Source organism: Lissotriton vulgaris, chromosome 3_1 (assembly GCF_964263255.1).
Source record: "Lissotriton vulgaris chromosome 3_1, aLisVul1.2, whole genome shotgun sequence".
In the NCBI taxonomy this organism is placed as follows: Eukaryota; Metazoa; Chordata; class Amphibia; order Caudata; family Salamandridae; genus Lissotriton; species Lissotriton vulgaris.
Genome location: NC_141689.1, coordinates 1342676439 through 1342703159, shown reverse-complemented (window position 1 = coordinate 1342703159; position 26721 = coordinate 1342676439). Strand labels below are relative to the sequence as shown.

The window sequence follows — 26721 nt, the reverse complement described above, 5'->3', positions numbered from 1 at the left end:
AGTACATGAGCTCCCCATCCCTGGAGAGATGCGTCCGTCGTCAGTATAATCTGTGGCACAGGCTCCTGGAACGGTCGGCCCTTGCAAAGGTTTTGTGGGTTCCACCAATGCAGAGAGTTGTATGCCCGACCGCTCACCAACACTAGGTCTTTTAATTGTCCTTGAGCCTGATTCCACTGACGTGCCAAGCACTCCTGAAGCGGGCGCATATGTAGTCTTGCATGCAGGGACTATGAAGATGCAGGAGGCCATCATGCCTATCAACTGCATGAACACTCTTGCTGGAAGCGAGTGTTGGGGTCTGAATTTTTGTATCAGCAATTGCATGCTGTTTATCCTCACTGAATTTGGCTGAGCTCTGGCTGCCAGAGTGTTTATTGTCGCGCCCAGGTACTGTCGCAGGTGGGCGGGCTCAAGATGTGACTTTGGATAATTTAGCGAGAATCCCAGATTGTGAAGAAGATGAATGGTGTGGGACATGTGGCTGGCACACTGCTGGGCCGTCTTTGCTTGAATAAGCCAGTCGTCCAGATAAGGGTAAACATGTACTCTGAAAGGGAGGACTTTGAACTGATATTGTGGATTTTGAATAGTAAACCTGAGATACTGTCTGTGTGATGGGTGTATGGGTATATGGAAATACGCATCTTTTATATCTAGTGTTGCGAGGAAGTCTCCCTGACTGAGTAACGGTAGAACCTGCTGTAAGATGAGCATATGAAAATGCTCTGACAGGATGTATCTGTTTAGAGGCCTGAGGTCCAGTATGGGTCTGAGAGACCCGTCCTTTATGGGTAATAAGAAATACAGAGAGTACACCCCTGAGCCTTGGTCTTCTACAGGCTCGAGCTCTATGGCTCCTTTTCGCAGCATGCTGACGACCTCCTGCTGCAATAAGTGTAAGTGCTCTGCGGACATAGGACGGTGTCTTGGTGGTATGTTGGGTGGAGTGGATGTCAGCTCTAGACAGTACCCGTACTGGACAATGTCTCTCACCCACCTGCTGTGGTGATGGATTTCCAGACCGGCAGGAACTGTTGCAGTCTCCCCCAGACAGGTGTTATATGGTCGGGAGGCAGTGCGTCACTGTTTGTTATTGGCAGAGGATCTGGAATTGTTGTTTCCTCTTCCTCTGCCCTTGATGTTGTTTCCACGATATCCACCTCTGTTGTGTTTATTGTAGGTGGTTTGTGTACCTCCTTTATTATACTGTGTTTGCTGTGTGTTTTGGCCTCTTGAAGGTCCTCTAGTATTGGAGCGACGAAAAGAACCACCCCGAAACTGCTGTAACTGCAGAGCCCCCATAGACTTTGCAGTCTCGTCGTCTTTTTTAATCTTTTCAAGGGTGGTGTCAACCTCAGGTCCAAATAAGTAGTCCGGGTTAACTGGCTGATGTCTCAAGGGTATCATAATGGGACCTGTCATATCTGGCTAAGAGTGCCTGAGTGTTGGCAATGCGCCAGATGTTAGCTGCCTGCGCTGCCACCCTTTTCCCAGAGGTTTCTAGTACTTTCGACTCCTTGTCAGGAGGGGGAGCATCACCTGTAGTCTGGGAGTTTGCTCTTTTACGTGCATTAGAAACAACTAATGAGTCCAGTGGCAACAGTCCTTTTATATAAGTAGGGTCCACAAGTGCCGGTCTATATTTTTTTTCAATTCTAGGGTTTAATACCCTTGCTCTGGTGGTCTCCTTAAAAATGTCACCAGCATGCTTAAGGACCCCTTTTAGGGTCAGCATGTAGTTGCACGTCATGGTTACTTGCCGCTCTTTCAATAAGGGCGTTAAAGGCAGTAGTGTCCTCAGTAGGAGATCTTTTTACACTGTATACATGTGTGTCAGGGGCAGTCTGCGGATCCCTTGGGTCAGCTGGGTCTGCCCATGGTTGGTTTTGATCGACGGGATCAGTGTCCACATAAGTGTCATCCTCATTTTCGTCATTCCCTGCATCCACATCTGAGTATGTGGGTGAAAAAGACTGAGGTTCTTGTCCATAGGATTGGAGAGGTTCCACAAGAACTGGCGATGTGGTTGAATCCCTCTTCTTCTTTAAGGGAATATTATATGACTCCATGGGTGTTTCTGAATTTATTTTCCTTTTATATATGGACAGACTACCAGTGTCTGAGTCGATGAACTGCCTCAACTCCCGTTCTTCAGGCTCCTCTGCAGCCCCCATTCCCATCGACACTTTTTTAATGGCTCCGATACCTTTTTCGGTTCGAACATATTCGGTCGCACTGTTGGTGGAAACCCGAATTTGATATCTAACATATGTAATCTAAACAGAAGTGTATATGTTTTTTCTCTTGTCTCTCTTTGCTTTCCTACTCACCTTGCAGATACCTGGGTATGACCTGATCAACTAAAAAAGACAGCAATACCGGTGGAGTATATAAATTCACTTTATTCTGTACTTGTTGTCACATATATTTGCAGCAGCAGTATCACATTATTGTTCCATCTGGTCCTGAAGAAAGCCGATGATACCCTTGGATCAATAGGCTGAAACATGTTGACCATCAAGTGACAGTGGTTCTACCTCTATACCACTGTGCTGTTACTTTTTAACCCTGTCAAGCGGAACACATTAATAAAGTACTTTAGTGTATCCACTTAGATAGTTTTAACATTCACCTTTCTTTCCTTCACACAGCGCTGCATACCTCACTACACCTATTTACTCACATATGGGATTACCATCCCTTTGTCCAAAAAAACATCTCTGAGCTCCTCCTTTAAACTCCGGAGTAGTAGCTCCCAGTGTTGACTAGGATTTTTACACTGGTAAGGAGGACCCATATGATGAAGCATGTCACACTCGGGTGAGTGAGGGTTCTTATCCTTAAGGGATAACTCCCCCAGTCAGGCTTGTAGCTTCACATTGATTATGAGAGAGGTAACCTAGCACATTTGTTGTACACATATGTCCATGATAACATCAGTCACCTAGTTAATACACCCCTGTTTTTATTACTAGAAGGGGCACCACACGATTCTAAGATCAAATGAGATGCTCACTTTCATTTGGTCGACACAGATGGTTAATGAAATTGATCATGGAACAAAGTGTTATATGCTCTCTACACTGTTTTACATGAGAGTTGAATTGTGTTCATCTACATTAGCCTGAAAACTGAGAGGTTATACCCGTAGCTCTACCTGTCGGGTGCTGTTGTTGTAGCTCACCCAACAAAGGTAGGTGAGTGCTCAACCATCGCTATTGTCATGAGAATACTGCTGCTAAGTATTGTTTTTAACTAGAGGGACTACTCTCTTTGAGCATGCCACTCACTTTGCTCATCACGGTTTAGTCCACTTGTTTTTAACACATGTCTATTATACACCCATATAGGCATGCTTCACACTGTATTGGTTGTTTGGTGTCACATGTCAACTACTTTGGAAAACGTGACCTGTTGTGAAATGCTCTTTTTGTCTCCCACTTTAGGCAATTGCAGTACAACACAGGTATAATTTTTGACCCTTTACACAGATTGGAGAATGTCTTCTAGCTAGGTAAAGGCACCATGTAGATAGTTAACAAATCACAAACCTTTTTGTTTATTATTTTTCTTGGTCCTGAGGAATCGCTTGTCAGAGGACAAACAGCGAGAAACATGGCGACCGATTGATACACCCTGTAGTCTAGTCTTGCACTAGGGGACATTATTTCCCTACGAGCCTATTCTATCTTTCCATTTTTTAATTTGGAATAAGGGACTGCTAGAATAAACCTGATCCTGGTACCCTTTACTCCAATTTTAACTTCTTCACCACGTCTACACCCTATTTAGGAACAGCCTGGTACTTCTTGTGTTTCACGTCTCTTGTTGCCCCACAACTCTGATTTTCTGTGCTGTTCCACAGCCTTTTTGAGCTCAGCGCGAGACCGTATTAATAATAACACAATCGCTGTTCGCTGAACACGCTTGACATTTGTGAAGGGTCCAAATAACAGCAGAGCTCACTTCTCACTTTACAGGTGTCCTCTTTGCGTCCTGCCTAGAAAAAGCATTTTAAGGCGATGGAGAAAAAAATCATTCTTATTAAATCTACTTAACACATGCTTCAGACAGGGATCTCTCTCTCCGAGACATCCAGCTCACAGGGTGGGGGAGCGCCCACATTTATGTATTAATTATCCCAAGCTACATTTATGCAAATGTCACAGTAGCGACTCTTTAAATAGGACTGTCAGTCAAACTCAGGCTTCTCTCATCGATGGTCAACAACCATAGACTCATTTCACCGTTTTAAGAACCCGATAGTGGATGCAGTTGAAAATGCTAGTCCAGAATATCCTTGACACTACAAGTAGAGTAATGCAGCCACCCACTGCGAGGTAACAGGGAAGGATGAATATATAAGATATAAAGATTCAGCTCCACTGCCCTGCTCTGAATGAAATAGTTTGGGGTACGGTCTTCGGCTCAGCTGTGTCCTCCAGCAACTAACTCCAATCCAATGTAAAACAAGCGCAGTCCCGAAAGTGGAAGAGGACCGCGCTGCAGCTGGAGCATGGGGATCTTGTATCTTTATGGGGCCATGTGTTTGGCCCCATAAAGATAAGAAACTGCTTTTCGACAGCAGCAAAGCAGGTGAGCCAGTCCGGCTTGGAGACAAAGGGCGTGAACAGAAAACCCTCATTTCCAATAGCAGGCCACCGTTTAGCATAAACGGTGATGCCAGCCAATGGAAATGAGGGGCAGGGCTTAAAGCCCTCTTCTGAAAGTCCCCTCTTACAAAATCTCTCGCAGAGGCGAAGCAGCGCTTTGCGCTGCAACACATGCAAGACCTAAAATGAAAAGGCATTGTCATTTGCAATGTCAACAACTGAAACTTGTAGAAATGCGAGACCTATTGCATTGCAAATGCTTGTACTAGCTTGTATTGTTCACACATCTGGACCGTAGAGTCACATAGCTTTCAAACGAAACAAAATCCTCCCTTGTTTATTTTGGAACTTGTATTCTTTGCCTTAATAGAAGGGGGTGTGATAATTACACTTTGTTTTGGGATACAGAAATATGCAATCTGTTGCTTATCCATCTAAAGCAAGCACAAGCTGTCGAAAGAATTACATTATTTATTCAACTTGACACCCCGAGCCACAAGACTAATACACTGCAAGTACTCCGACCCCCTCCTCACACTCGGGGCACAATGTTGTCACTCACTGCCAGTCCTTCTCTGATGAAGATTTTACGGCCAGGAGCAAGCCTGTTTTTGCTGTGGTGTTAGCTGCTCAGTGGGAGACTTCTGTCTCTCTGCTCAGTGTCCGGCAGCTACTTACCGCAAGAAGCTCTGGGTGGATGTCAGCTGCTGCTGCTGGCGCCAAGCTCTTATATTCAGAGCTGCCCGCCAACTGTTCTGCACCTCAACCCAGACACAGGAGGGAGTGTAACTATTACGACTCGATACCATAAACAAGTAGCAATCGGAAAGTGACTGCTGTTGTCATGGTAAAACAAGGAGGGACTAAGAAGCCTAATTGATAGCCCAACTGGCATGTGCGTTGCCATGTGGCCGTTCGTGACTTTGTGTACGAATGCCGGATTACTTACATTCATCCCCTGGAGATAATAACACCATCACAGGCACTGTACAAGCATAGCTCTGTAATCACTAGACTGACAGGGTCTAACAGAAGAGCAGATGAACGGGGCACAAGCCAGCGTGTCCTCAGCAGATCGTGTCACACTATGGATCCGCAATATGACCAGAACGCCTTACTGCAACCAGATTGCAGGAGTCTCTTTGGGAAGTTAGGAAATCTGTTCTATTTAGGGCCTGTTGTGACCGCCTTTATACCAACAACGTGGGGCTGTGAGCATACTTCTATGCTGTGTATAGCCGTGCTGTGTCCTCGATGACCTTCCTCACCCCAAGAAACGGTCCCGTGATGCTGCCAGCCCACTGCCTGCTGGCGGCATAGCCCTGTTCTAAGGATGCCTTTTATGAGCTGTGATGACATCAGCAGTTAAACTGGACAACGAGGAAGAGGCTGGCTTTAGGACCCTAGAGTTTTGTCCCTCTACTTTCATGCAAATAAAAAACACGAGCACCTAAAAGGGCCTGGGGTCGGACAAAAGGCCATCTGTGTATTTACACCATGCTTGGAGGATAGCGTCTGACTGGGAGGGAGGGACGAGAGGGCAGCTGGAAGGCTTGTTTACCTTATTTGTTTCCCCTCCTTCCCTGGAGACTCAGCTTGGCATCTGCAGTGTAACGCCGCAAGTGAAAGATCCAGTAAGGGTGGGCGGGGTCAAAAGGAGACAGGGCAGTAACAAGGAGGGACTAAGATGCCTTAACGTACTAACCTGTCCATGGGTTATTATTAGCCAATCAGTGGACAGAGTGCGCTACCTTCGCCATAAATCAACACAACACAAAGATGCACAGCGACATGAAATCAGCAGAGCAAGAGTTAAACATGCAGCGTATTGCCCCGAAGTACTAACCTGTCTGTGGCTCCCTGTCACACTGGGGAGTACTGGCGCATATTACTCAATCTTACGGCCTCTGTGTCTCTCTCACTCTGTCTCCCCGTGAGCCTCTACCTCCCTCTTTGTCTCATCGCTTGCCCCATTCTAGTTAATACGCAGCATATTGCCCTGAACGTACTAACTCGCCACAAATCAACACAACACAAACATGCACAGCGACGTGAAAGCAGAAAAGTACAAATTGAACACGCAGTGTATTGCCCCGAACATACTAACCTCTCCTGTGAAAGCAGAAGAGAAACAACTGAACACACAGCGTATTGTCCCGAACGTACTAACCTCTCCTATGAAAGCAAAAGAGCAACAATTGAACACACAGTGTATTACCCCGAACGTACTAATCTCTCCGTGGCTTATTATTAGACAATAAGCGGACATTCAGCGCTTACTTCGCCACGCATCCATACAACACGAACACGTGAAAGCAGCTTCACTTAAATCAAAACTTGCCTACAACCAATAATAATAAAGAAAACAGTGTAACACAGCAAAAATGTATGCTATGGATAGACGTGAAAGCAGATTCACTTTAATGAAAAAAGTGCCTACACCAACTAATAAAGTCAATAGTGTACCGCCGCAAGAACTCCATGCAGTCCGGATGGGCGGGGCTAAAATTAGACAGGGTAGTAACAAGGAGGAACTAAGAAGTCTTCTGTACAATCCAAAACCAGCGTTTAGCATGGATGATGACGCAAGCCAATGAAATGAAGAGGCTGGGCTTAAACACCACTTCCGAAATCTTACAGATTAGAATAAGCCTCGCAGAGTGAGGAGCGCATGTGCGCTCCAGCTCTAGGTCTGCGAGACCTCAAAAAGGAAATATAAGGCGGGTTGGATCGGCCCGTGAACAGACCCGTGGTGCTGGGAGGCGCGGCAGACAGATGAAAAATGGGCCCGAACAGCGCTAATAGGCGAAGTAACGATCTTTCGTGAAGGCGCCTATGCAGGGGCATAAACAGAGTTGTGATCTGGTAAAGAGGAGCGGGAGTGGTCCCCTTGGGCTGCCGCATGACTCAGGAGCTGGGGGGCATGATGCGGAGTACATGCAGGGTGGAGGCACGGCCAGATAACGGACTTACCCCCGCTGTGAGCTGGGGTGGAGGGAGGTCAAGAAATAGCACGAAGCAAGGCCATAATTGTCTGGAGCAGAGCGGCTATCACTGTGACTGCTGAAGCTGGCCTGCAACGTAAAGCAGGAGCATTCCATGGTGTGAGGTGCTCGCAACACAACCCGCATTACTGGAGGCCCAGTTTGATGGTGACAGCCCTCAAGGGTGGCCAACCACAAAGTAGTCCGTGGTTAGGGAAGATCAAGACATACCACTCAAATTTTCCGTGCTGTGATACTGCCTGCCGGGACATGCTGCAGCTTTATTAAAAGTGACAATGGGCAAGGCTGATAAACAATACTAAACTGTGATTTGAATCTCACCGCTTGTCGCGACCCAATGTTGCGCACTCAGACACTGAACTTGAGATGGGGCAGGCGAGTGTACCCGAGCTGGAGACCTCCCTGTTAGCAATGCAGCAGAGTCTGCAGGCAATTGATGGAAAAATAGATACACTTACTATTAGAATGGACAGTATGGCCGCCAAGCTGGACAAGCAAGGCTCGCACCAGGACACGGTAGAGCAGCGTATATTGTGTGTTGAAGATGAATCTCGTGCAACTACGAAGCAGTGCCGAAGCATGGAAAAAATACTGGAGGTGATCAAGGCCAAGAATGAAGATTTGGAGGTGCATTCCCAGCATAATAACAGCAAATCATGGGGATTACGGAGAACACGAACACAGGCTGGCTTGAAGATTATATTGAAGCGATGCTCAAGGATCGGTTCGGAGCGGACAACTTTTCGCAGGTATTAATAATTGAGGGAGTGCACAGATCCTTGGCCCTAGACCACCTCCGGGGGTGCCTACGGGACCCATTGGTTCCAGAGTCTTAAACTACAGTGACAGCAATGCAGAACTGCAGCTGGCAAGGGAGAAACAACACACTAGTTACCAGGGAAACATAGTCACCTTTTTCACCCGATTTTACAATAGCTGTCGAGGCGGCGGGTAGAGAATTTGCTTCAGTCAAAAGGAGGATGTGGGAGCGCAAGATCCCCTACCCGATGCTTCACTTTGCACAATTGTGGATTACACACGAGGGCAAGATGACATTTTTTTTAACCATGAAAGCAGCACAAGACTTCCTCAAAGAGTTAAAGCAGGAACAGAAAAGTCTGGGGAGTTTGCTTCCCCCACACACTTGGAATCGTAGTGGCTGACGGGGCATACCTGACTAAACAGACTATGAAGCGGTGATGGAACACACGTATGTAAGTAGGACAAAACATATTGGTGTGCTGGCACAACACACCTGGACATCTATGTGCAATGTATGCATGTGGTCCCTGCATTGACCCGGACAGAATAGCGAGAACTGTGAATTTATAACTGCTTGATCAACAACAAGAGCAGCTGTTAGTGGAAGCGGAGGCATATTCTTAATAAGGTGTATTATAGAAATAAGGTCTCACTGTAGGAAAAAGGCGCTTATGAAATAGTCATTCATTGTTTTAATGTAAATATTCCTCATATGCCGAGGAGAGGGCAGAGGGTATAGTATAGTAGCCCCTCTACAATGTGATGATGGGTGTGTACAACAAAACCAAGCAGATGTAAGCAGCCTACTTCGCGGGCAGTGATATATTCCGGTCACACCCGCTAAGCGGGTGGCAAAACGGTCATCTGGCGACCCCCCTGAGGTTGCTCCCCAACACAGTTATGCTGTTGAATGTCTATGTTATGTTGGAATGTCTTTAGCATGATTGGGATACTAAAGCGGGTGGGAGGTTAGTTGGGGGTTACAGCCATGCATCGTCAAAGGTACAAAGCTACACAGGTAGAGAGAAGCCAGTTAATACATCATAGTAAAAACATACAAGAAGAAAACACAGCGCCAAAATGATAGGTGAAATTAAGCTAGCCACAAGAAATGTAAGGGGGTTAAATAATCCCAAAATAATTAGACAGGTGTTGGCATATTTAGACAGGCATGGGATACAACTAGCCTTACTACAGGAAACTCACCTCTCTGGGGTGGGATAAGGTAGGAACACGTTGGGCGATGATTAAAGTGTCATCCTCGGGGGGCGTGGCCAAGATGGCGACCGGAGCAGACGTGCGTCTGTGAAGCTCCAGGGACTAGCCCTGGTTCCCGGCCCAAATTAGCACAAATCCCTTCCCCGATAACAGCCCCTTGCAGCCCAAGCCCCGGGGGCCACAGCTACCACCCTCATATCGCCGGGGGACTGGTGTCTGCTGCCTGGCGGCGTGTCTCCCCCGGGGTGACCATACTCCCGCTGGGGTTGGCGGTCGCTGAGCACCACGCCGGCGGAGAAGGAGTGCCCGGGCCCTGAGAGAGAACCGGTCTCAGTGCGGGGTAACGGCGAGAGTCCGGAGCGGCAGAGACACCGAGAGGCGGAACCCGTATCACGCCAAGCGGAGGTGAGCGTGGGGGACGCACAGCCGGCCCGGGGAGTGGCGGCTCCCGGGAGCGCCAAATTCGAAGCCCCGGCTTCTGGGCCTACACCTGCGGAGGCGCAGCGGCCGAAGCAACTGAACGGGGGCACTCACAGTGCCTCGTACAGCACAGAAGGCCTGAGGGCAGGAGAGGAGGCCGGGCAAGCACAGCAGCGGGACCGGTGGTGGTGGGCCTACGCCGGAGCCAAAGTCTAGTCCCACGGACCCAGGCTACTGGGAGAGTGGCATAGCGCCGAGACCGGCCTGGGATCCAGCAAGGGATACAGGACCCCCAACCCCAGGGCGCGAACAAGACCCGCCTGGAACCGAAGATACACCGCGGGGGCCGCCTCGCTTGAACATAGACACACAGAGGCCCGCCACACCGGGGAATAGACCGCCGCGGTTCCAAGACCAGGGCCCGGCCCCCAAGAAGTACAAGCCCGGGATACTAGGGGCCGGTGGTAACAGAGGGGAGCACTGAGGAGCGGCGGCGACAGTGGGGTACCTGTGCCGCCCCGAGGGCTCTGGACTGGAAACAAACATCTGGCCCTCAGACACAGCGCCGCGGAGGTGAGGCGGCACTGGGGGGGCGGTTGGCCGGTAGCCGCGGCTGCCGATGAACGCGGCCCGCGGAGGGAGGACCAAGCAACCAGAGCGGCCGGGAGGAGCAGCGGGGCTTGGCGCTCTCTGTGAGCGCCTTTTCTAGTGCAGCAGCATTGACCATCTAGAGGGCCTGCCACATTTGGCGTACCTGGTGGCCGCGTTTCTCGCTCAGCCATGTCGGGGGACCAGAGGCGGGGTGGCCGCACCATACCAGAGATGTTGGCGAAGGGGCCCGCCAAGGGGGAGAAGAGCCCGCCAGGAGCGACAGCGGCAGCTAAGGGCCCCACAGAACACGAAGACGGGAGTACACCAATCACCAAAGCCTTCATGGAGTCCCTCTTCAATTTGCTGCGTGAGGACTTCCAGACTTTGAAACAGGATATGGCCGGTGAACATCGGGAGCTGCAGCGAGAAGTAGACGGTCTGGGAGAGAGGGTAGCGGCGGTAGAGGACACTGAGCAATCACGCTGTGAAGAGGTGGCACACTTGCAGCAGGAGGTGCTCCGACTGCAGGAACAGCAACTGGACTTACAGGCCCACGCGGAGGACCTTGAAAACCGCTCTCGGCGCAATAACATAAGGGTCCGTGGAGTACCGTCCAAATCGGAAGGGGACGATATCACTGGATACTTACAGGGAAGTTTGGGGGGAAAATGAAGATTTTCAGGGTTCACAGAGTGGGCCTTGCTCGCCAGGCATCCGCCCCCCCTCCGGACATTTTGGCGTTTCTCCCCAACTTCCCACTGAAGGAACGCATCATGAAGGAAGCACGCCTGAAACCACCAGTCCGGTACCAAGGACGACCAGTGGCCTTGTTTCAAGATCTCTCAGCAATCACCCTTCAGAAAAGGAAGACCTTCAAAATTGTCACGACGTTCCTGCAGGATAAGGGGATTACGTACTCTTGGGGCCATCCCTTCCGCCTTGTCTTCAAGTGGGATGGGGTTTTGCAGCAGCTCCGGTCCCTGAAGGACACATGTACTCTTCTAGGAATAGATCTGGAGGAAGACCTTGCAGTCAGGTCTGACCTGATTGGCCCATCACAAGACAGATCACCCCGATCCACCGGAAGCGGATGGCAACATGTAAGACGCAGGCGGTCATCCAGGGGGGCCCGAAAGCCGGGCCCCGCCACAACGCAGGAGCGGGCGGCTGCCATCCAAGAGGTATCCAGAGACACTACAGCTCCGGAGTGAGACTTCTCTTCGAACCAAGTACAAGGGGAGGGGATTCCTCTTTTTATAGCTCTACTTTTGCATCGGGTCTACCAGGGGCTGGTGGCGGGCTGCGAAGGTTGCCGTTGCCACGTTTCCCATTACTGACTTCCTCCATGGGTCTGAACTAGGTTGTGACTGGCCCAGGACTATATTGTTCATTGCGGGGTTTCTAGTTGGGGTTAGGGAGGGATCCGGGTGGGAGTTGGGGAATGGAGAGGGGGGGACGACGGGGGGGGGGGGGGGGGGGGGGGGGGGTTGGAGAAGAGTGGGGGGGGGGGGTCGTCCAGTGCTCAATTCTTGTGTACATACTCTGGGTTGCACCTCAATATAGTCTGAAAGCCACCAGTTGGGGGGGTCCTCCCCTTCCCCTCACCTTGGGTCACTCACCAGGTGATACAGCCTCACTTCACTACCTCATAAACCAGGATGCCTAACACCTTTAAGGTATTGACTTTGAATGTAAGGGGTCTCAACAACCCGGTTAAGAGGCGGGCGGTCCTCTCATATTTAGAAAACACACACGCCGATATCTGCCTCCTCCAGGAGACGCACCTATTGGCCCGGGATTTCCACAGAGTCCGCTCGCGAGCCTTCCCCGAACAGCATCTCTCTTCCGGGTCCACCAAAACTGCTGGGGTGGCCCTCCTGGTGGCGAGACACTTCAAGGGGGAGGTCCTCCACAAAATTGCAGAGCTGAGGGGCAGGATCCTAGCGTACCGCAATTGCCTGGGGGGGGGCTAACTTTCACAATAGGCTCCATATATTGCCCCAATGATGGACAGGAGACATTCCTACATACAGCCCTCACAGATATCACAGTGACCTCGGACAGACACATAATATTAGGCGGGGACTTGAACATCGTCTTTGATGCCGCCCTTGATAGGTCTAACCAACGTACCCACCATGCCGGCAGCCTCTCTGCCTCATGCACCGGCAGATTGCATGACCTTGACCTTCACGACCTGTGGAGGCAGCACCACCCCGGAGAAAGGGAGTATTCTTATTATTCAGCGGCACATAAGTCGTACGCTCGCATTGATCACTGTTTGGTCACGAGTCCAGTGAGCTCTCTCACCACCTCGGTGGATATAGGAGCTACAGGGCTGTCAGACCATGCGCCAGTCACCATGACAGTCACCGCTCCACCACATGTCCCAGTCCCTAGAGTGTGGTGACTCTGCGACACGCTTTTTCACAGGATTTCCTATATCACAATGCAAACGCAGAAAACACACTGGCAACCCAATGGGCCGCCTAAAAAGCGGTCCTTCGGGGGGTATTTATTGCCATCTCCTCAGCCGACAACCGCCTGTGACAGGAAAAAAGAGAGGAGCTTACCCTGAAAGTGCAAGAGCTCGAACATATGCACCAAAGGATGGGGGCCCCTAGAATTTGGAAACAACTTAAAGTAGCACGTGGTCACCTCGGAGCTCTAGACACGGACCGTGCGGAGTATGCGGCATTAAGGCTGAAACATGCCTACTACACGGGAGGAGACAGGTGCGGTCGCTTACTAGCTAACCGACTCAGAGTAGCACGACAACAGCAGAAGGTGAAGGAAATAACTCGCACTGACGGATCTATAGTGACCGATGATGCACACATTGCAGAGACATTTCGTGATTTTTATGCTGAGCTCTATAAGGGCACAACTCCGAATGTCGCTGCAGCGGAACAATATTTAGACACAGTTAGACTCCCGTCTCTCGCACCGGAACAAACAGCTTGGCTGGAGAGGGACATTTGCGTCGAAGAAGTAGACGCAGCCATTGCGCGTCTGAAGGCAGGGAACGCGCCTGGACCAGACGGCTATTTCTCTTCATTCTACAAAACCTTCTGCACTACCCTAGCACCGTTGCTCCCTCGCCTATTTAATTCGTTCGCTACGCCAGGAGCCCTCCCACCGGATCTCCTGCGTGCCTCCATATCAGTCATCCCGAAACCGGGAAAAGACAGAGCTAAATGCGGTGCATATAGGCCGATCTCCCTCCTTAATGTAGACCTTAAGCTGTACACTGGCAACCTCGCGACGCGTCTTGCTGCCCATTTGCCGGGCCTGGTGGAACCCGAACAGTCGGGATTTGACCCTGATCGGCAGACGGTAGACAACACGAAGAGGGTAGTTCACCTAATTGAGAAAGCCTCCCACATACCTGGGGAACACATGATACTAGCAGTTGACGCTGAGAAAGCGTTCAACCGTGTTCACTGGCCTTATCTGGACATGGTAATGGAAATAAATGGGATGGGGGAAAAATTTCGGACGCTGGTTTTCAACTGCTACAGAGCTCCCACTGCAGTAGTGAGGGTCAGTCAGTCAAAAGTCTTTATTTCGATTAATTAAAATCATAAAAGCAGCATCGAACATACATACATACATACAAGTTACAAGAAAAAAAATCTAAAATGTAATGTACAAATAGATAGGTGTGCAAAGTTTTAGCAGCTGTTCCTACATATACACAGTGGTGAGGGTCAACGGCTATAAATTGTCGCGTTCCCAATTGAGAGGGGGATGAGGCAGGGGTGCCCATTGTCACCACTCCTCTTCGCCCTATACATGGAGCCCCTCGCACACAGGATTCGGCAGCGTCAAGATGCTATCAGCGTGAAATTCGGTGGCGACCTCCACACCATTAGTCTTTATGCGGACGACGTCCTACTTACTTTGGACCATCCACGTACGGCGCTACCGGCCTGCGTTGCTGAACTGGAGGCATTTGCCGGGGTGTCTGGATTCAAGATGAACACAGAAAAATCGATAGCACTGGACCTGTCCCTCAGGGCTCCTACACGGGCTTACCTACAAGACCTTCTCCCGGTTCAATGGGCCGCTGATAGAGTCCTGTATCTGGGACTACAGCTCGCTCCGACTCTCACCAGAATGACCAATGCCAATTACGCTACGCTGCGTAGCTGAATCCGGGGAGAGATAGACAGATGAAGACATCTTCCCCTGTCGTGGTTTGGCCGTATAGCGGCAGTCAAGATGACCGTATTGCCGCAAATTTTATATCTCTTCCGGGGCCTTCCGCTCCGGCCCCCTGTGGGCTGGATAAAGCAAACCCAATCGGACCTGGCACAATTTATTTTGCAAGGTCGGAGACCTAGACTGAAGAAAACGCTCACCACCCTGGCCCCAGAGGCAGGAGGTCTGGGTATCCCTGATCTGCTGAAATATTTCCAGGCGACACAATTGCGCTATTTGGTAGAGTGGAGTAAATGGGAGTCCGACAAACACTGGCTCTTTCAGGACCAAGCAGTTGGAGGGCGCCCACTGCAGGAGATCCCATTTCTGCCACAGGCTCATAGACCGGCTAACCTCTATGCTTCCTACATCACGAGGGTCCCTCTGGAGGTCTGGGATGCTACTAATGCCCTTCACGGACTTCCCCGCTCACACCCCTGGTAGACAACCCGGACTTTACCCCTGGCATGATCAAGGGGGCATTTACACACTGGAGGCCGGCAGGTTGCAGCTTCCTGTACCATGTGTACAGCCCCGATGGAGTGCTCCCATTCCAGCTCTTTAAGCAGGAATATAATTTCACTGAATCGGACTGAATGAGATATAGGCAGGTTCGGCATTGGGCGCTGGAGCCGCAAGTCCGAGAATCGGCTGATAGGCGGTTCACTCCGTATGAGCGTTGGCTTCTCTCACGCACATCTAACTCTAAACTCATCTCGGACCTCTATAAACTGATTCAGACACCACCCACACACATCTACAACCGGGGCAGGGTACGGTGGGAAAAAGAACTGGGTAGATCTCTAAGCCATAGAGAGTGGGAGAACATCGCATACCGAGCACGCCACTCAGCATACCACATGGGGATCACTGAGACGTTTACAAAAAAATATCCACATACTGGTACTACACCCCTGAGAGACTTTTCGAAATGGGCCATTCCAGGGACAAACACTGCTAGAGGGGGTGTGGGCAAATCTGAACCTTGGTACACATCTTGTGGGACTGCCCGCTCATCCAATCGTACTGGACACATATCCTAGACGAGGTGGACACACTTTCAGACAAAAATACCCCGATTCCCAGCCTATGTACTGTTAGGCCTGCCTAACGGATTAACCTACCCACTGCGCTCGCGTAGGGACCGCCAAATAGCCATAGCCCCGGGATCAGCGCTGCAAAATATCCTCACACATTGGCGCACTACTAAAGTCCCTTCCACTACGGGCTAGCTCCACAGGATATGGCATGTGTTGGGTATGGAAAAGCTGTCCCTTACTGCTGCAGGGAAGGGAGACCAATTTGAGGAACTCTGGCAACCTTTCAGAGCTCTGCTGCTAATGGAATTCACGGAGATAACCTGTCCCCGTTATCTTAGACTACTACGCCTTACAGCGCCCGCAGCTAAAGACTCTTGTGGCGCTTGAATCCGAGGGGGTGCGAGATCGATGGGAACGAGCTGTAAAGAGATTGTGGGGAGCACTGAATAGGGAGGGAAGGGGCTGGGGGGGCGGGAGAGTTGGGGTGGGCTACTGTTGGGGGGGAGGGTTCTTCCTTCTGGGCTTTGGTTCTGCAGTTTTCTAGGTTCTATGCCTTCTCTTTTCCGACAGGATGGGCATTACCGCTATTGTGCATAATCCTTTGTGTTTCAAGCCCCGGTTGTGGGCCAGCATGTGTAAGTGGCATGACTATAATATGCATTGTATGACGCTATGTTCTCCTTCAATTAAAAGATTTAAACCTAAAGTGTCATCCTCTTACTCATTTTATGCCAGGGGTGTTATCATATTAATGAAAAATGGTACTCTCTTTAAACTTACACATACAGTCAGACGACTTGGGAAAATGAACATTGGTACAGGGATGCCTTGGAGGCACGAAGCTTACAATCATCACAACCTATGGCCCCAATGTCGACTATGCGACTTTTTTTTTTTTACCAAAGATTGAATGGTAAATTGTTTGATCTACAACCTGAAGTGTTATTATGGTGAGGAATACATACTTGGAACCTGACATGGACTGCAGCGCTACTACCACACAGCAGGGAAAGAGGTTGGCGCAGGTCATACATGACATCATGCATAATCATAAACGCATTGATATTTGGAGGGCAAGGAACCCTGGGTTGCGTGAGGACACGCATATCTCTTCCGCGCATAAAACATGGTCCAGGAAGGATTTTTGGTTGACCTCATGAGTGGTGGCTCCCTGGGTTAGTGGAGTAAAACATTTACCGCACACTCTTTCAGACCACTCTCCAGTGGTCCAGGAGATGTATGTTCCTACGCACCATGCACAACCCTTTCAGTGGCGGCTGCAGCCCTCTGCGTTGCTTGACCCAGTCTTCAATGAGGGGGTGCATCAAGCTATCGAACTCTTCTTCAGTGAGAATACGGGTACAGTGGAAAATACTGGCACATTGTGGGAGGCTTTTAAAGCCATGATACGGGGCACTTGAATTGGGTTGCAGGCAGGGGTATTGAAAGACCTGAGATGTGTAGGTTAGAAAAGTGCTTAACTGGATTGGAACAAGAATACGCAACCTCACACAAAACTGAAACGCTAGCAAAAATCAAGGAGGAGATCACCGAGTACAATGAAACAGCAGACCAGGAAATCAAGCATATGTCCAGAAGATGGGTGGCTGGGGAGGGTGGACGGGTCACACTCTGAAGGCCAAGATCTGTGCCCCTCGGTCGCTGGTCTTCATCACCAAACTTGTGGGTCAGGATGGTGACGTGCGACTTGGCACAACAGAAATTCTCAATTAATTTGGGTCATATTACTCATCATTGTATGGGGGGGGGGGTGGAGGAGGTAGACACTGATGAGATATTACATTTTTTTGAAGAAATTGCACTTGCTTGGCTGTCCCCTAGGCAAAGAGAATATCTGATGCAAGAATTCACAGTTGATGATATCAAGAAGGCAATACAGTCTTTGCCCTCTGCCCTTGCAAATTGTACTAAGCGTATGCAGACCTGCTGGCCCCCTATCTCCATGACAGTGAGGCATACGAACATAAGATCTTGCCCCCCCCCCCCCCACACACTTTGTGAGGCCCTAATAATAAGTCTGATGAAGCCAGGTAAGGACCCAGAACTCCTACCGTCCCTTGTCACTTTTAAATATGGACACGGAAATATTAGCAAAAATGGTGGCAACTAGATTGCGTTCACTACTTCCTGAGCTGGTGCTGCCGGACCAATCCGATTTTGTTCCAACTCGGTCCACCCCACTCAATATGTGTACATTGTTAAAGTTTATGCATCAAATTGATCCTGAGCTCTAAGCGGTGGTCTGTGCTGCTTGAGGCAGCAAACGCGTTCAATTTGATCAAATGGGGGTTCATGTTTAGTGTGCGATTGGGACTGCCATTCAGATTCATGAAATGGCTGGAGCTTCTGCATTGTTCTCCTGTAGCTAGAGTTCATGTGAATACCTGCCATTCCAAACCCATTTCGATTCACAGGGGTAGGCGACAAGGCTGTCCCGTATCCCCATTGCTGTTCGCGATAGTAATGGAGCTGCTGGCTTGTATTATAAGGCAAAAAGACGTGAGGGCAGAGTTGGTTTTTCAATAGCAGCCACTTGTTATCTCCATGTATGCTGATGATATGGTATTATATGTCCGTAATCTGGAAGAGGAGTTACATGGGCTAATTAGGGAATACATAAAATACGAACAGCTCTCCGGTCTCAGAATATACTGGGAGAAATCTTCAATTTTCCCATTGACGCCATGCACCCTATAGTTCGACTTAGAGTTCCCGCTAGAATGGACGTCGGATTCTGCTAAATACCTTGGTGTATGGATCCACAGGGATCCAGAAACCATGGTGAAGGAAAATTATGGGCGGGATCTGGTACAGGCAGAAGAGTAAGTGGGCAGATGATCAAACTGCCACCATCGCTAGCTGACAGGGTAGTGGTTATAAAGATGACTATTCTCCCAAAGTTTCTATTTCAGTTTACTAATGGTGCAAACCGATTGACAAAATCTTGCTTTGACAAATTGTGCTCGGTACTCCTCAGGACGGTCTGGGCTGAGTAACAGGCGCGTTGCCGTTGGAGCACACTTACCAGGCCATACTCTCAGGGTGCTCCTGAACTACATCTATGTTATCTATGTGCGCAGGTGCAGTTTGCACATTATTGGCATTTCCCTCCACAATTTCTCCCGCATGATGCGGTGGAAGCGGATGAGATATTCCCAGACCCGCTTACAGCTCTTATACGCAGGGAGAAGCCAGTGTTTCCCAGATATGAAATGAGCACAATAGGTTGCACTGAACAGGCGTGGCGCACACTGGCGGCACGGACGCTTTCAGAAAATGCATCAAACATGCCGCTAGCACAGCACCTCGGTATATCTGTGACACAGGAGCCCCAAGCGCTAGCTATTCTTAAGAATGCTGGAGTGGTCAAAATGGGTGACGCTTACCCCGAGGGTGTCTTTATTACACTTGGGGAGATGCAGGCAAGTCAACCCAGCTCTCCATTAGCAAAATCTACCTATTACAGATTAAGGGAAGCCCTCAAAGTCTTTAATCCACGGCACCCCGATAAAGCGAGCATTCTGAAACCGCTACAGACTATGCTAGCTGGCTCCTCCATTCAGGAACTAGTTACAAGGCTATACAATGCAATGCAAGATGACACAGCTCCAACAAGGTGTGGGGCCAGAGAGAACTGGAATATGGTGCTAGATGCGCCACTCAGGGATAAAGACTGGGGCTATTGCTGCTCGATCACAAAACTGTTGACAGCAAATTGTAATCTGCGCATCGTCCACTTTATATTTTTACAGCAGCTATACTATACTCCAAAACCATTGAAGAGGTATGGGTTGCAAGAATCAGACAACTGTACAAGATGTCAAATGCAGGGTGCTGATTTGATGCAGTTAGCTTGGGGTTGTGGGAGGCGATATGAATTCTGGGAGCAAGTCACAAAGTCCCTCTCTGACATTGTTTTGGAGGCAGTGGAATGTACACCAAAAATAAGCCTCCTAGGTTTAGCTGGGCGCTTGCAACCACAGAACAGGTGTTTGGTCCTAATTGCTTTGTTACTAGCTAAGAGAAATGTGGCTAAAGGTTAGGATAGTAAAAAGATGCCACAGCAGGAAAAATGGATTAAGGATCTTGTATATTGCAGAGACCATTTGGCATGCTACGCTGAAAAGCTCCCTACATCATCTAGGCCGAAGGACTTCTGGGCTCCTATTGCGAATTACTTACTCTGAATGAGAGAAACTCCCCAGATAACAACTCGGACAACTGAGGAAATTGGGCAGAAATATGTAACATATAAATGTGTTGTAATATGTGCAACATGGATGAACAACTGGTATATTATGTAATTTGGAATTATATTGTACTAAGTTTTGATGGAAATGCCTTGTATATTTTACTACGTTATTCTGTTGTACTGTAATTGTGCAACATCAATAAAGAAAAGAAAATATTTTTTTCTTTTTAAACCTCATCACAGTTAATAGATCAAACACACTTTGCTTCCCCAGTGCAGATAAATTAAAGAAATGTATGCAAAGAAGTTCATCAGAAGCCCAATAACACTCATTGTCTCAAAGCTAAGGGGAAGTGTATGCTATGCTAGCTATTACTATGTTGTGTCAACTCACCTGCCCTGCATGTTCCACATAGTCTTGTTGGCCTGGCTTTGAACCCACACTGGAGCTGGAAGTAGCAGAACCATGTTCTGTGCGGCAGAGGACAATGGCATACTGGTTGAGGTTACCAATTCTTTTCACTGTCACGCTGACAGAACCGGCTTTCTCACTGACATTATAGCTGTGGACAAAGACATGAGTAGAGTTGTGATATGCAGAAGAGAAATGCAGAACAAACTACAGCTTCTTTATTGCTGCACCGGTGGACACACCATAGCTTTAGGTAAATACCTGAACTCTCATTATTCTCTTCTGATATAAATGAAATAGTGAGTGAATATGGGTGCTGCTAGATCCCATCTTTGATTTTTATAAATTTATATTTTGGGTGGTACTACCAGAAATGCAAAGAAAACGTGAAAGGAGAGTAAACAGACTGTATATATGAATAGTTCTTATGTCAGTTACGCAAGCACTGTTAAAACTAAATACAAACAATAAAGAATGGACGCCTCTGTCTGTACTTTTCTCTTGGTTGGAACGTATAGTTTCTTACCTGTCTGTGCATTATTCCGCCATCTAGTGGTTGGGACCGGAATTGTAGTCTTTTTTCTCTTCTTTTTTTTCGTGGCCTAGGTCGACGTCGACATACCACCATTTGGTGTCCTTCAAGACGTTGACACACTTCATCCGGAAACTTCCACCTTTGGCTGCCATCATCGGATTCCTTTTTCTTGTCTGGTGTTACTTTTGGTCTCTTTTAATCTTTTAAAGTCTTTCTCCAGTTTTAATCCCTTTCCTCCTGTCTCATCTTTCTGGCGGAGGAGGGTGGGTTCGCTAGTGAATCCAGAAAGTCTTCAAGCTGCAAAACGACACCAACAGTTAAGAAACTATACGTTTTGCAGCGTGAATCTTTCAGGATTCACTATGCTGTGCATCGACTTTGTAGTGATTTGTCCTTATTGTGGTGGCTAGGTGGAAGATGAGCTCTGGTTACTGATTATGTGTTGTAAGACCTTCTGTCCCTCTTGCGCTTCCTTGTTCATTTGTATATCTACACAGTAGAGCTTAGTGAACGTGTGCACGAAGACCATGTTGCAGCTTGGCAAATGTCTTGAATTGATGAGCTAGCAAGAAAAGCAATTGTTGCTCCTTTATTTCTTGTTGAGTGAGCATGAGCTGCTCCATGTAACAGTTGTCCTGCTTGTTTGCGTAATCCACCGTGCAATGCTATTTTTGGTACCCTCCTGGCGTCCAGTGTGTGTAGCGCCCTTTCTGTGCTTGTGGTTGGTTTTTGGAAAAAACTAGGTATTTGGATTGTTTGATTGATGTGGAACCGTGTCATCACTTTTGGCATGAAGTGTGGGTATCATTGGGTATTTGCAGATTGGGCTCTTGCAGTGTTAGCGCTTGCAATTCACTTACTCTTCATAGTGACGCAATAGCCACAAAGAAGGCTGTCTTTAGCGTGAGCATGTGCAGTGTAGCATTGTGAATAGGCTCAAATGGTGCCTTCATCAATTGAGTTAGGACTACGTTGAGGTTCCATGCTGGTACCAGCATTCTGTTTGGAGCTGCGATTCTCTTTGCTCCTTCTAGAAATCTTTTTACTACTTGGGAGGTGAAGACACTTTCCCCCGTTTCTCCTCTCGTGTAAGCCAGTATTGCCGCTAAGTGCAGCTTTAGGGATGTGTAGCTTAGTTGACTTTGTAGTAGATGCGTTAAGTATCTTAGTACTGTTGATTCCTTTGTGATTCTCCTTTGCAGTTTCTCCCTAATGCACCATTCGGACAATCTTTTCCACTTTGCCAAGTAGCACTTTCTTGTTGTAGGTCTTCTCACTTCACTGAGCACTGCCATTGTGCTTGCTGGTAGTTTGAGGTGTGAAAATTCTAGGTCTTCAGGAGCCATGCAGCTAGGCTGAGGCTCTCTGGCTCTGGGTGTAGCACCCCTCCGTTCTGCATTGTCAACAGGTCCCTTCTTCTAGGGAACCTTTGTGCAAGTGCTTGGGCCATTTCCAATATTTGTGAGAGCCATGTATGTCTGGCCCACTGAGGTGTTATTAAAATTAGCAACATGTTGCTGATCCTGCTTTTGCTGAGTACCCTGTGTATCAGTGGTATTGGGGGAAAAAGCGTGTAAAATGTCTTTGGCCAACTTATCCATAGTGCATTCCCTTGTGACGATGGTCTGGTTGTCTGGATGCGAAGTGTTGGCATTTTGCATTTTGGTGCTGTCACGATTGCCGATGCCATTTCAAAATCCAAGATGGCGGTTCTCTACCGCGCATGTGCGATGAAGTCAGGCAGGTTGAAAAGCCTGACTTCCTGTAACATCGATGCTTCGCGTTCTAGTGTTGCCCCATTTCCTGTCTACAGACTTCCTGTCTCTCGCGTTCGGCGCGAGCCTGTGACTGTTTGCTTTTCAATCTCCTGGATTCCCTCATTGGTTTCCCGCCAGGATTTTTCCTTTAGTTTATCTCCCGTTTTTCCGCTCTCCTTCTCAGGTACAGCGGTTACCCACAGATCCCTGTACTCTCCGTGCAGCCGGACTCCTCTGGTGGGAGATAGTGTGTGGGCGGGACTGTTTTTTGCTTGGCTCCGCAGACCGGCTGGATTTTGTCCCGCGGGTCCGCTGGGTCTCGTGGGGACGGTTCCGTCAGCGGTGCCTCTCACTTGGATGGGGATCCGCTGTGCAAAGGAGTTCTCTTCCCTCATTTCCCTCGCTTATAGAGCAATTTCTTTGTTTTGACGGTCTCAACAGTCTTCAATTTTACCGTTGCTGGAGTTTAATACATCGCCTGATATCCCTGGGTTCACGGTAACAGCGCGCTGCGCTGCTTTAAGTACTTTTACAGACATTAAGACTGCTGATTTCCAACATTGTTTGTATTTGTCTAATAGGTTATTGGAAGAACTATTCATACATCTCAAGCCTAATTTGTGACTCTTAACAGCCTTGGTGAGATAAATGTGTTATGAGGATATATAGTAGCCACTGTATTTTAAGACTAGTATACAAGGTTATAACACATGTTTTTTCCTTCAGTGAGAGACAAGTTCTTTATGCCTACACTGAGGGTTCCAGTCTTGTTATAAAGTACCGTGCCTGTATAATTAGGTAACTTTCTGGGATTGGTTACACTAGAGCTAATCTGGTATTGTCTCCTTGGGCTCAGTTAAAGTATTCCTTCCCTTTACAGAAAAATATACTACCTACCTGCCAGCAGTGAGAGGGCTGAAGTACGAAGATTGTTTCCCCCTTTTTTCCTTGTTTTGTTTCCCTTCTTTCCCCTATTTACCATTGCGCTCTAGAGTCTGATAGGGGCAATTGGTAGTAGCGGAAGGTTGAGGACCTATCAACGTGTTCCTGGCATCCCTGACGCTCCTGCAGAACAGTAGTGGTAAGATCCTTACAGGTGTGTTGCAAATAGGTCTATTTGCGGTTTCCCCCACTTTCGGAATACTCTTTGTATTTCTTGCTGGTTGATCTCCTATTCGTGGGATGCTGACGTCTGCCTGCTGAGTCTATCAGCTTCCACATTGTCCTTCCCTTGGAGATGTATTGCAAGTAGAGCTACTTTCAGTGGAATGGCCCATGTCCATATATCCTGTGCTAGCCCTGATAGTGCTACTGATTGTGTTCCACCTTGTTTGTTGATGTAGAACATGGTGGTTGGGTTGTGCGTTTGGATCAACACCCTATTTCGGTACAGCTCCTTCTGAAAGGTTTTTACGGCTAGGAACACAGTTATTAGCTCTAGGTAGTTGATGTGCCTGATCGTATCCTGCTGCGACCATAACCCCCTCACCTTGAGTTTGTTCATGTGCGTGCCCCACCCCATCTAGGAGGCGTTTGTTGTGATGGTCACAGTTGGAGTTGGTTGTGTGTATGGTTTCCCTTTTATATGTTTTCCGTATTCCACCACATAATTTCCTGATGCACTGCGTGTTTGACAGCCACTAGATCTTCCCAACTCCCTGTTGCCTGCGACCATTGCTGCTGTATCCATTTGTGGAATGGTCTCATGTGGAGTTGAATATTTGGAACCAGGTGTATGCAAGACAGCATCATTCCCATTAGTTTGCTCACCGTCCTCACTGTCAGAACTTGGCCCTTGCAGTATAAACCTGTTTCCTTCAGTATTGCCAAAATCCTCTGAGTGCTGGGGAACACCTTGCCTTGTATGGCGTCTATCTCTGCCCCTAAAAATATCTTCACCTGTTCCGGTTCTATTGATTACTTTCCCCAATGGATTGGAAAACCCAGTTGGATTAGTGTTTGTATCACCTGCTGGATGTGCGGTTTACACTGGCTGTAGGAGCTTGCTTTCACTGGCCAGTCGTCGAGGTAGGGGTATACATGCATTCCTTGCCTCCTTAGGTGCGCTGCTACTGCTGCTAGGCATTTTTTAAACACCCTTGGCGCTGATTTAAACACGAATGCGAGCACTGTGAACTGGTAGTGAGTGTTGCTGATCACAAATCTTAGTAGGCGTTTGTGTCCTCTGTTGATTAGGACGTGTAAGTACGCATCCTTTAAATCTATAGTAGACATGTAATCCCCTTCCTGTACCTGGGGTATTACTTCTTGCAGAGACATCATTTTGAATATTTGTGTCCTTATGAACTTGTTTAAGAACCTTAGATCCAAGAAAGGCCTTAGTGTTTCCTCCACCTTTGGTACGAGGAAGTAGTTGGTATAAACACCCTTGTTTCACTCCCTGTACGGTACTATCTCTATTGCCTCCTTGTTGAGCAGTTCTTGTGCCTCTAGTAGCAAGAGTGTGACTTGTTGCTTGGCTTCTTGATTGGAGGTTTTTTTATTATTTCTATACAGTATCGGTATTGTATGATGTTTAGTATCCATTTGTCTGTTGTGACCTTCTTCCATTCTTGGAGGAAGTCTCTTATTCTGCCTCCTACTGGGGTTATATGTTCGGGAACGGTTTGTCTTGTGAAACCTGTTCTTTGACTTTTTTTCTCTTAGGATGCCCCCATTGAGGTGTTATTTGGGTGGGCGTCTGCCTTTTGGCGAAGTCACTTGGAGGCGGGTAGTTGCCCTCCTCTCCGTGCCTGTCCTCATCTGTTTGAGCGACCTCGAAAGGACTGGCCCCATGGCTGGTACTGCCAGTTCTGCTGCTGCTGTCTATGTTGCTGCTGTCCATGCCCGTTTCCTTGATAACCTTGTTGAAAGGTTTGGTGCTTGGTACTTGGTTGGTTGCCTCCCCTACCATTTGGCCTTCTTGAGGGGGTACCTCTTCTCATTCCTCTGAACTGCAGTGCTCCCATGGACCTTGCAGTTTCGAGTCTTTCTTGAGTTAAGTTAACTTTTTGTTAACTGGTGTCCCAAAAAGTTGTTCTCTGTTGAAGAGTGTGTTCAGGATGTTATTCTGTACCTCAGGCTTGAAGCCACAGATCCTAAGCCATGCGTGCCTTATCTCTTTCACCCCAATCATCATCTGCCTGCTGGACATCTCTGCTGTATCCAAGGCAGACTTTAAACATGTGATCACCATGTTTTCCCCTCTACTAGGTGGGTTGCCCTTTGCTGGTACTGTTCCAGTAGGTGCTTCAGGAGTTGCCCTACTTCTTCCCAGTGCTGGTATGCATGTCTGATGATTAGGGCGTTGGAGTTGGCGATGAGCCATTGGATTGCCGCACTCCGTTCTACTTTCCTTCCCGTGAGGTCCATTCTCCTACTCTCCTTGTCAGGAGGTGGTCCTGCATTTGTGGGCACATTTGCCCTTTTCCTAGCCGTTGCAGTAATTATTGAATCGGCTGGCCCTGATCCTTGAATGTATGCAGGGTCCTTTGAGGAGTGCTTGTACATCTTCTCTGTTGTTGGGGTCACAGATTTACATATAGTTGGCTCCCTGAAAGCCTCTCCGCCCTGGCCCAGCACACTAGGGAGCATGTGCAGGAATTTTCTTGTTTGTGTGGGTAAGAGTCTCCAGGAGAAAGCAAGCCTTGGGTTTCTCCTCCTCCAATTTCACCCCATAAGTCTGTGCAGCATTCTTGACCACCAAATTGTAGATCCCTATATTGTCTGGTGGTGAAGGCCTCGAAGGGTATGTATCTACCCCTTCTTCTGGCATTTCGGCGTCAAGGTCATACCACTTTAAATCTTGCGCCTCTGAGGACGTCAAGTCCTGGTAGGTTAGCTGTTCGTCCTCGCCTTCTCCCTCGAAGTAATACAGGGCCTATTCCTCCTGTTCTTCAACTGGTTCAGGTGTTTTCGGCAGGTCATGGTCTTCGAAGCCCTTTTCGAC

At 48.4% G+C, this 26721-nt stretch overlaps 1 protein-coding gene across 1 annotated transcript in view; it reads right to left on the bottom strand.

The window, feature by feature from the left end:
- The window catches only part of FRAS1 (Fraser extracellular matrix complex subunit 1), a 1404104-nt gene that overhangs the window by 943968 nt on the left and 433415 nt on the right, over positions 1-26721 (bottom strand). The window contains exon 7 of the mRNA XM_086961814.1: positions 20463-20631. Coding sequence (XP_086817940.1) covers positions 20463-20631 — 169 coding nt within the window. The remainder of the gene's footprint in view (positions 1-20462; positions 20632-26721) is intronic.